At 39.5% G+C, this 11,570-nt stretch overlaps 1 protein-coding gene across 1 annotated transcript; it reads left to right on the forward strand.

Moving 5' to 3' along the window:
* Positions 1 to 3,600: 3,600 nt before the first annotated feature.
* MTFR2 (mitochondrial fission regulator 2) lies at positions 3,601 to 11,322 on the forward strand. The gene is made up of 8 exons (XM_030448068.1): positions 3,601 to 3,779; positions 4,328 to 4,456; positions 4,845 to 4,949; positions 5,171 to 5,295; positions 7,022 to 7,233; positions 8,245 to 8,554; positions 9,439 to 9,616; positions 10,798 to 11,322. The coding sequence occupies exons 1-8, from the start codon at positions 3,717 to 3,719 to the stop codon at positions 10,894 to 10,896; spliced, it is 1,221 nt and encodes a 406-aa protein (XP_030303928.1). The 5' UTR covers positions 3,601 to 3,716; the 3' UTR covers positions 10,897 to 11,322.
* The last annotated feature ends 248 nt before the right edge of the window (positions 11,323 to 11,570 follow it).

Here is an 11,570-nt window from a genome sequence, read left to right on the forward strand (position 1 = left end):
AAGAAACACATTTACATAGTGTGTCAGTGATAAATCTGGATTCTTATTCTACCATACTAGAGAGTGCAAGAAGAATTTTCTTTGATAGCAAAATTGTCACTCTTCAGTAGCCTGGGAAATACATATGTATATAAATACTCAAGTGAGTTTTTAGTGTATTATTTCTCTTCTGGAATCTCAGTTTTAAAATCCTATTTCCAAGTCATTTTTGCTAGAAATATCTAAACAGATGTGAAAACAGGTCATCAACAGAACACTTTAGTTATTGAGTCAGTGGCAGTATCAATATAGCTTTTTTTATCAATTTTTGTTTCAATATATTAAGTTGCCTGTTTAATGTTCTTTATGTGGAGTCACCTCTTGAGGTGTGTAATCTGGCAAGAGCAAGTTTTAAAATCTTCTCTCATATTTGTGGCCTTCAGTGAAATCACGATGAGGGGAGGGAAAGAACAAAACTAAAATACTGCCGCAGAAATCCATGAAGATGTAGATAAAGCAAGATATGCTAAAACTTCAGTCAGTAAAGATACTTCAGATTTACTAAACATTTCTAAAAAGCGTGAATTCTGTTACAGTGACCTGAAAGTACATTTCTTTAGTATTACATTTTACACAGCATGTAGGCTTGAAGTTAGCACTCAGTTGTAAAAGTTAAGCTAGTGAAAGGTGTCAGAGATTAAGTCAGTTGGTATGTCTTTAGTTATTTTTAAATAGTTGTGCTTTGAGTATTTTTTTTTAGCTGAAGTGCAGAAATTAGTCTTCAGGGTTTGTTTGGTTTGTTGGTTTGTTTGTTTTAAACAAAAACAACAAACCCACATGCTTAGTTTGGTTGTAGGCATATTTTTAACTTGCAGAACCTTAGGATGACAACATAATTGAATTACCACAATAAAGACATTCTGATACACTTAGGTTTTCTTTCTGGGACTGCTATAGATACAGTAAATTGTAATGTTACATTGTTATTCTTAGATTGCTCCTAGAATGAGGATGTCCTCTTTTTTTACAAAGGGAAAAAAAATCTTCGGTAGAGCTGTTTGTATTAAATACATGTATAATGTATGCCCTTCTACTGGTTTTGCTGTTAGGGAGTAAATAACCATTTGCCTTATCCAAATTAAACTCTAGAAGGCAAGTATTGTCACCAGTCCTAGCTACGTGAGGAATTGTATTATGGATTGCACTAGTTTGCCTGAATCTGTGTAGAAGGGGGAATAGGATTAATACCTGTTCTCCAGTGGTAATTAACAGCTCCTTCCTGCCTTATGTTTGAGAAAGTTTAGTCAAACTATACCACTGTTGCAGGATCTGCCTTTACAAATACAGTGCATCTTTTTATAGCTGTGTGAAATGTAAAACTGAATATTTCTTGGATTTTTTAGTAGAGCTCACACAGACTTACTTGGTTTATATTAAATCAGAAGAAGCAAGAAAAGGAACAGCACAATGAACTTGGCAGCTGTCTAATAACAAATAGGACCAAGATGTAGTTGAACTGTTGTAACCTTGGAACAGGTAATCTGTATCATGTAAGTCAAGTTGCAATTGAATTGGTGTAGTCTGCATCCTGAGGCAAGATACTTCCTGCATGATGAGGCAGATGGAAGTATTCTGCTTCAGTTGAATGTCCAAGGAAATCTGGTAGAGATAACTCTTTTGATAAAGGCATTTGATATCCTACAGACCTGTAGGATATTGGTTGGGATTAGGTTAGATTAGAAAAAACCTTTTTTCATTATTCTTAATTTCAGTCTAGTTAATTAAAAATGTAATTTGTTGATTACAGAAGACAGTGATATCTGTAAATTCATGCATATAGAAAGAGTTTGAATTAAGAGAATACAGTTGAAGATGCAAGTTGCAGTCTGATTATCAGAGATCTATAAGAAACAAACTAGATGAGTTCAGTGGGTGTTTTGTTTTTTTATCCAAAAGTAATCCTTCTGTATTCACTAGTCCTTCCCCATAAATGGTGAAGTTTTATTCTTGTGATAAGGAAATACATGTTTTGAGGTTAACATTAGGTGCTACTGAAGTAGTTGTGTGACTTTCATGAATGGAATTTCAGTGCATTTTTACTTCTCATGTTGAAAGGGGAAGAATGCTATTGATGGGATCTGTAGGAAAAAAATCCAAGCATTTTGCTGGTACAAAATGGTAACTACTTTCTGAGTTCAGTACTTCCTTCTGACCAGTTGCTTTCCAGCAGTGCAGTAGTTTCTGAATCTGCTTCATCTCTGCATGGTGTGGTGATGAAGTTTGAAGTTACCCCTGCAGTTCAGAGAAAACCAGACACTGATTTCACTACGGGGGGGAGAATCCAGTACCTATACTGGTAGTCTAGACTTTGTGCACTCATTCAGTTTCTTACTTTGGCATGAAATCTCACATCCTCAGACTTCCTGAGAAGAGTCAGCAGCATTGCTGTAACAGTGGGCAGCTACCCATGAGTAAAGCCATCATGCAGTAGTTTTGCTGTGCTGGTACTTGAAAAGAAGAGCTGTTAACCTAGGTTTATCCTAGGTGATTTATCCTCAGAGGTGAAGGCTGCAGCATTAAGTCTTAAACTCCATTTCACTGCTCTGTGTTTCTTAAAGCTGGCCTTTCACAAAATCCTTTTGTTAAGGGAATCCAGCAAGTTTGGTTTGTGCTGTTCAGAGCTGTACTTGCTGACTTGAAGTGTTGCTGTCTAATTTCCCATCTCACACCTTCAGTTCAAAGCAGCTTCTTCGGTGATGGTGCCATCAGACCAAATTGTCTCAGTTTTGGTATCGCTAGCTTTGAGGTAGACCTGGTTGTTTCATCTGATTGTGCTGCCTTTGCCCCTTCCTTATCAAGGGGGTGTTGGAGGAGTGGATGAGACATTAAGTAAAGCAAGTACGGCAGTACAGTTCTTTGAAACATTTATTGGAAACTGCTACCTACCCTTTCCTTAAGCTTCAACACTCCCAGGCCCCCCAAACCAGCCTTGTGCTGTCAGGGAAGCTTGTGGTGCCAGTGTACTGAAACTGCTCCTCTCTTGCTTTTTAATTCTCAATGAATGAGTCCTTGCTACATCCAGGACCTAAAACTTTTAAGTCGAGCTCTGTAACATGAGCTCATCATTAATTCAGTCACGTCCTGTTGCCAGAGCAAGTTTACGCGGTTGGTGCGTCCTGCGCCCACACCCTCAGGTGCCGTTTCCTTGGGAGCGGAGTAACTCGCATCGTACTGGCACATGAGATTGCTTTGAGGCCGTGCCCACCCCCTCCCATAGCAGCACCCTCTGACAGCGCTCAGTGGAAAGCTTTGCGCGGAGGGGGTGCTGGCTCTCCTCCCGGGCGGGCAGGGATCTCCAGCGGGCAGCGGTGCTGCAGCTGCCGGGCGGAAGGCGCTCAGCCGGGGGCCTCCCCAAACCCCCTGGCCTGGCGGCGGCATTCAAACCAAGCCCTCCCGACAGCCCCCGCGGGAGCGGGCCGCCCTCGCACTCGTATTGGCTCTGTGCTAAACTCGCTGCTTCCTATTGGTTTGTTTACGCCCCGCCCCTGCCCCTGATTGGTGCCCACAGCCTGCGGGGCGGCTTCTGAGCCCGGTGGCGGCGGGCGGAGGCGGCCGCCCCCTGGGGGCTTCGGGGGTGGGTGGGGGGATCTGGGGCTTTTCTCCCCTCGCCGGCGGCTGCCGCCGAAGAGCGGGGAGACTCGTTTGTTCCGTGAGGGGGGAGTGTGGCTCAGGCGGGCATGGCGCTGGTGCTGGAGCTCCTCAGGCGGGTGCTGGAGTACTTCGGCTGGCAGCCCCACCAGGTGGGACTCCGAGGGGCGGGGAGGGACGGGCTGGAGACCTGCGGATGGGGGCGGGGGGCTTCTGTTCTGCAGCCGGTATAGGGAGGGGGAAGGATGGAAGGTCGGAGGGTCGGCACATCGCGGCTAAGCTGCAGGGGCGCAGCTGGGGGCGTGGGTGTGGAGGAGCTTGGTGGGCGTGGTGCCGGCCTAACCGTGGGATGTCGGTGGCTCTCTGATCAGATAGAGCCATTCAAGGTTTTTTTTTGTGGTTTTTGTTTGGTTTTTGTTTTGTTTTGTTTTCCAGAAACCTGGGAAAGGTATTTTATGGGAAACGGAGAGAGTTTATTGCTGCAGTGACAGGGTCTGATGATAGAGCCTGTGTTTATGGGCAGTTCTTTTACTCAGGGGCGTCAGCAGTGAGGCACAACCGCGGCTTGTAGCCGTGAGGAAATGCTTGGTTCGCTTACCTGAAACTACCGAAGTACTACTAGGAATAGTAGTTCGAGCTTTCCTGGTTATTTTCTGGCTTCATAGTCGGGCGTTCCGGGTTTGTGGTTTTGTTTTGACAGGCTCTGTTTTTGGAAACGCGCATATTCGGCAGCAGCATCAGCCGTACGATCAGAACGTGCCTGCCTTCAGCAATCTCAAGAAGGCATCTCCAGCAGTTGTATTCCATCATAAGGAAGTACCAGATCAAGGTACATGAAACTGATTTCGTTGCTTTACTCTGTGTTTTCCCCTGTGACGTCTATAGATGCACACGGTTACTCAGAAGTGCACGGTTTTTCTTTTGTCAGTAGCTCAAAACGTAGCTACATGATGTAGCTGTTATGTTCTTTGTTGGCCTTTGTGCCACTTTAAAATATATTTGGTATGGGTCGTGTCTCCGTGGTGCTGTGGAAACAGTCTGTTAAAACCCATGTAAGCCTCTTTGGACTTTCAGCTTGGGAAGAGCATTGGAAAGTTAGGTTAACCTAATTGCATTATATTTAATTGCATGTAACATTAAAATATGTAGTAACTTTAATTGTAAGAACTGCAGGCTTTGATTTTGCTTTTCAGAATGAAAGGTATTTTGATTTTTAGGTCATACCTGTCTGCCAAAAAAAGAAGTATGGATCTGCTCGAAGTGTTGTCCGTAGGATTGGGACAATTCTTTCCTTAGAGCCCTACCCAAGACCTTATTTAAAAGTAAGTTATTTATGGTTCTAGATGTGCTTCAATTGTTTAGGTTTTCTAGTTTCTTAAAGTACTGATAGTTTTCCTGTTCTTTTTTGCTTGTTTGTGTTGCTTCCCTTACACTCACTATTTTCAACTTGATTAAAGTGCTGCTTAAAAATTCCTTTTGCTGAAGTATGTGCTGAATCTGGTTTCTCTTCAAACATTCTTTTTCCTTATTTGTTTGCTTTTAGCTTGTTCAAGACCCAAGTCCCTTGGGTTATGATGACCAAAGTATAGCTCCAGCTCCTGTAGCTCCATCACTTGCTGATGTCCTCTGGGTGGCAAATGATGAGGGACAAGCATTTACTAGACTTAAGTAAGTAAAAGCAGAATACATGCATAAAAAGGAGTCAGAAAAGTAACTTAGGTCTTTTCTTTGTGGTATTTGGTTTTGTCATGTTTGGTACTTTGGGTTTGTTCGTTTTTTTAAATTTTTTTAACTTGCCCTTTCAGGCTTTCAGCTAAATGAACACTGGAAACTTCTTGATTTTTCTGGGGGGAGCATTTACTTCTTACCTGAAAATTTTTGCTGTATATTCGTATCTGAAAGATTTCTGAAATTTGAGTCACTTCTGTTTCTGAGAGTGCATCAGGTGCCTTACTGATATTTTAATTGTTACTACTTTGTGAGGGAGGATAAGGGAAACTTGCATATTGCAACATTAAAAAAAATATTTATCATTTTTGTTTGCAAGCATTTTAGAAAATGTTATAAAGGGGAAAACAAGAATGAATGTTTAAATGTCTTCTTTTGATGCCTGGTACTCTATAGTGCTGTGAGTGTAAAACTTAGTGTTTGTTTAGATGGAAAGAATACAATAATTTCTTTACTTTAAAAATGTACCTTGAATACAGTTTATACAACCCGTTTGAGCTTTTATGGAGTGCTAAATCTTGCCTCATATTGGCATGTGTTTGTTGATGATGTTTGTGCTGCTTGCTGGTAATGAAACTCCAAGAAAGTGATGAAATTAGACTCTTTACATTAGAGAAATTTTGATAAACTTATGTTTCATCCTGCAATTCCTGAGTCATTACTGTTGAATTGTAGAAGGTATTTTCTTTTGCAGAAAAAGAATATTGTTAAAAGGATCTGTGGCCTTGTCTTGCTTACACTGTTATTTAACTAGTCTGATTCACAAATCAATGAAAGTTCATTCTTTCTTTCTCCTTCTCCTTCTCCTCTCCTTGCTCAGTGAGAAGTTTTTCAAGAACAGTTTTTTTCACTGATATCTTTTCCTTCTGAGCCAGTGTGAAGATCAAGGGTTTTTTGAAAATCAGAAAGCAATGCTGCAAGTCTGATTTGAAGTCAAAGGATGATTAATATGAGGGAAAAGGGGTCTGGGTTTGTTTCATTCAGAACTTAGGGCATCTTGAATAAAAACTAAATTTTATTTCTTCTTTCTAATGAAATCCTGGTAGTTTGAATTTACATGTATTCTATAGTTTAGTGATTTCTTCAGGCACAGACTTGAAACAATTTTTAAAATTAAAACCCGAGACTTGTAGCATGACTTTCTATTTCAGCCTGTGGTTATATGTAGCTTACAGAAAATGAGGTTCTTATTCTGGAAGTGCATGTTAAAATCCATTGTTATTGTCTGAGCTTGCAACTTCTTTGCTGCTTGCAGTGTTCTTGCAGAGTTTGATAGGTGAGTGAATGGCGAAACCTAATTAAGAGATTTCTCCCTGCCTTTCATATCTACTGTTTCAGCTAGGGAGGAGGGAGATAAGGTGTCAGTCTGATGGTTATTGAGTAATGATGGCTCAGTCCTACATTATGACCTTATGATGTATGCTCTATCCCTAAATAAATTATCTGACTTTTATATGATGACTTTTCAAGAATCTGTATTGTACTTGAGGAAAGGGTGAATTAAAATATTTGGAAGTTTATGACTAGTTAAACATTTGAAGTTTTCTTAAATGATTTGCAAATTTATGTCTTCCTGAAGGATGATGACTTGCTTGAACTGATAGTAGGTTTTGAGAATTGATTGCTGACTGAGCCTTTTGAAACTGTATCTTTTGTTGTTTCCTAGGACCGAATTATGGAGAAAAGAAAAAAGTACAGCTTATTGTGACTTTCATCCACCTGTAGATTTAATACAGAGTGCTCCAAGAAACAGTACACAGAGTCTTGTTGATCAAGCAGCACTGCAAAAAATTTCTGCACTTGAAGATGAATTAACCTTTCTTCGTACTCAGATTGCTGCTATTGTTTCAGCACAGACACTGGGAAGCTTTCCATCATGTAAGCTCCTTTGGTTTGAAAAAAAATCAGTTGTTTTTTGTTTGGTTTTTTGTTTGTTTGTTTGTTTTTTTCTTTAGTGGTCCTGTTCACATCTTGCCATTTCTGAGATTGATCGAGAAAATCTCTAATTTCTCTAACTGAAGTCACACCAACAAAACACGCAGAATGCTGTGTTTTGTTTTTCTTTTTCTTTTCAGTATTTGGTGTTGTCTGTCATCCCCCCACCCCATTTTCTTGGCTTGATTGCCAATTTACAATGCAGTTAATCCTAACTGGTCTTTATACTCATTTCCACTTTTTTTTTTTGTTTTCCACTGCTTAAAAAAGTTAGACTATTATTCCTTTTGGTTTTTGTACTTGTTCTGACAAATTATCAAAATAATAGATTAAAAAACTATTCTAACTATTCATGCTTTAATGAAAACAAATGCTGCAGTAGCTGTGGCTAACAGCTACTAGAGTATCAAAGGCTGAAGCTTATATTAAGGTCTTGATTGTCTTACTTGCACTGTGATTATTGAAACATTTGAACCGGAGTGAGAGAGTTACATTTGTATTGTGCAGAGCGAACTTAAACAGTAGTTGAGGCACCTCTGAACTTCATTTAGATGTTCTGTTGTTTTTCTTTTGTCCCTTCTCCATTGCACTTAGTACTGTAATCTGTTACAACTGCTTTGTGGTTATTTTTGGTTTTGCTCCATGTGGGATCTTCTAACATTCAGCCCATTGAGAATAAACTAGACGTGGTAATTGAAGACACAAATGGAGAAAATCAGGGTAGTGCAAGACAATTAGTGATTTCATGTGTTCTGAAGCTGTGGCTTTGAAATAAAAAATGTTCTTTGTTTTAAATGTAATCCCTCTGTGGTGTAATACATGCAGTTTGTAAGAAAGTGTTTTAAGAGGCGATCTTAGCTCAACTTAAAACTGGGTAATCTTAGCTGTTGATTAATATTGTTAATTGTGAAGGTATACTGACTAAAAATAAGATCACTGTTTTTCCTTTAAAAGTGCATCCAGAAGCCTTTAAAACATTCAGCACTCCAGATGTATTTTACCCAGTGCCAGCCATGACTTCTACGCCATTGTCCGTCTCTCACAACCAGTTTGTAATTCCTTCGCCACCTCCACTTCCTTCTGGTGGACCATCTGGTGTTGATGCCAGTAATTCAGCAGCTGAACTTATAAAACAACGTAGTGCAACAAGAAGCAGTGGTTCAGCTGCAGCTGATAGTGGTGATCACCAGGGGACAAAAAACGTTCCTAGCATGATGGATGTTTTAAAAGACCTGAACAAAGTTCAGTTGCGAGCTATTGAGAGGTAGGTTGGATTGAACCTGTATTTGAGTTATTCAAGACTGTAATTGTCACAGCACATAAGTGCCACCACAGAACACTTATTTGAAATATCATTTAATGAGCAGCTACTGCTGACAGACTTAAGTTGGCAACCTCTAAGTTCACAGGCTGGCACTGAAGATACTTGTGACGTGGCTTTTAGTTGCATTTAAAACATGCTGAGTATCAGAGCATTGAATCTAGTGTCCTGCTTTAGTATACAAATCTCAGGTCTGGGGCAGAGGGGGAATGGATGTGTTTGCTATCTGGAGTTTGTTTACTAAGTTTCCTACAGGGTCACAGGAAATTTATCTGAACAAATAAACTTTCTGAATTCACTGTGAAAGGCCAAATACTTGGGGAAACATTGGAAAGCTACTGTTAGCATGCTGAAAATATTCTCGTCCTAGCTCTGAAGTGATAAAGTATGTGCTGTATCTTTCATTGAAAGTGTTTTATAACTTTGTGCTTTAGTAGTGCAGTTGGATTGTGAATATTTATAATGTTCTGTTGCTCTATACAAAAATACCTTGCTAAGGACTGCTTTTCCCCCCACATTATTTATTTGCATTACTCTAATACTTTGTGTTGATTTATTGCTACTTTTCTTTATGGAACAGCATCAAGTTGTATTTTCAAGTTAAGAATTTGTCTGAGAAGTTGTTTGGTGTATTTGTATTAGTCCTGTTTGGTGAACTGATGCAAAAGAGCATTAGCAGCATTATCCGTGTAGTTAGAGGTTTACAGGATAGGATGTATACAGAAATTGTGTCTTGATTTTTGATCACTCAGGAAATGATTAAGGACAGGAGATGATAAAACTTTCATGTTTGTTTTTTGTTTCTGTTTTTCATTTGGTTTTTGGAGGTCACCTGGAGGCACTCCTCTTTCTAGACCCAAAAAGAGGCAAAGTTCAGATTGGGATCCTGTTGCTCTACTAACTCATGCACTAAAGCAGAAATTTGCACATAAAAATGATGATGATGATTCCTTGGATAAAGAAAATCAGTCTTTTGACAGCTCATCATTTTCTAGTCCAGAGATGGTATGTTTTTTGTACAAGACTGTGTTTTGATATTCTCAAAGTGACTGCTGTTCTCCTGTATAGTCACAATGTCTTTATGGGTTTTTCTACAATTTTCTACATTTTTCTACAATGTTTTTAAGCCCTCAGCCTAGGTGGTTGTTTCTTTCAAGTATAAGATTCTCAAAAGATTATTTTGGGTAACTTTAGACTGGTTAATGCACTTACAGATGCAGTAAGAAGAGAAGGGACCTTAAAAATTCAGCTTATGGTTGATTGATTTATGGACGTTTGCTTGAGAGTAACTGGCAGATATCCTTGGATAGAAACTGTGTATCTAGTTATTAATACTATTTATTGACTAATTTTACCAATAAAAGTGGTAGGAAGAAACAGGGAGGTCTGACTAACATGTTCTGTACATTCAGAAATTAAAATTAAGGCACTGGCTGTGACATTTTCCTGGAGACAGCATCATTTCCACACAGTCCAGCAGTACTGTTTGATGTTAGAGACTTCCACAAACCTCAGAACTCCTTTCTTTGACACAGACAGAAAGAGGTGGCAGTAATATAAACTGTGCTTCTCTGTTTAGCAATTCTGTCTTTTTATCTTAAAAGGGAGGTAATGATATGGCATATATTGGCCTAACTGAGGAAAGTAATGCAAAACGTATAATGGAAATCCAGATAGGCTTTAAAAGCTGTCACATATGTGTGGCTAACTGCTTGGCTGAATATGTCAGTAAAATTAAGGTGTATGTTTCTACTTCCTGCTGTAATGATCAGTCAAGTGCAGTCTTAATAAATTTCCCTGTTAACTTTTTTTCCCCAAAAGAAAAATTAGAAACTTGCTAAAAACAGCCAAGCTTGTTTTTTGGATGCTGTAGACCTCTGCATTGCTTAGCTGACACCTGATTTTAGGTGCAAAGATCAATGTTAGTTCCTTGAACACGTTGTTTGTGGAATAGCTTAAGTTCCAGGATCTAACAGCTGAATTCCAAAGTCCTGGAAGAGAGGCTGCTTAAGCTCAGAACGCTCAGGAGTAGACACAGAATGATAAGCCAGTTGCACAGGCTTACTATTTTATTCTTCCTATGCTAAGAGAAGTACAACAACACTTCCCAGCTGTCTTTATTGTAAACATAATCTCATTCAGTTCTCTTGGGTATAATTTTGTTTAATTCCATTCCTGCTCTCCAGGTTGGTCCTTGCAGTCGGAAGCCAAATGGAAAATCTGGGCTTGTAAGAACTAATGAAGCTAAACCGGCACCAACGTGGAAAGTGAGAGCTCATATTTAACTGATGGAGACTTCTGAGGAAAGTTTTTTTGAGTATACAAGTGGTGGGTCCCCTTTTAAACTGCTGTAAGGTCATGTAATTTTTCTAGAAAACATCTCTCCTATCCTGTTGGAGTTTGGGTTGTGTAGGAAAATTGCCTCTTCATTCTCTTTAGATTCCCGTCAGCCAAACTTGTGAATGTGATGCACACAGCCAAAAAAAGTTGTTTATTCCTATGGAGCAGTGTGTTTTAAAACCTGAGAAATAGAGGAAAGAAGTGTGTGTGAACAAAAAATAATTATTGGTTTGGCAGCTGAGGTGTGTGCTCTGCACTTCAGTGCCAATAAGGAAGTGTAAACTTTTTGTTACTGTGGTGTAAAAAACTCACCACATGTAATTAATAGTAGCTGATACTGTTTCATTATAATGGTGCAGCTGCCTCAATTTTCTTTGCAGTTTGCTGATGCAACACTGTACATGTGCAGACAGTATTCTAATTTATTGGGGTCACTAGATACAGCTTCCAAGTTATTGAAAATCTGTTGTATTGCAAGTAACTGCAGGTTGTCTGTTAAATGTCTATAATATGGAGGAGTTGTGTTCTGGGAGACAAGACTTTGTAGTGAGACCTGCTAGCACCTAGTCTGAACTCTGTGTAAATAAACATTGACATCCTCCTTGGCTTCTCCATATGA

This window comes from Calypte anna, chromosome 3, assembly GCF_003957555.1.
Source record: "Calypte anna isolate BGI_N300 chromosome 3, bCalAnn1_v1.p, whole genome shotgun sequence".
NCBI lineage: Eukaryota > Metazoa > Chordata > Aves > Apodiformes > Trochilidae > Calypte > Calypte anna.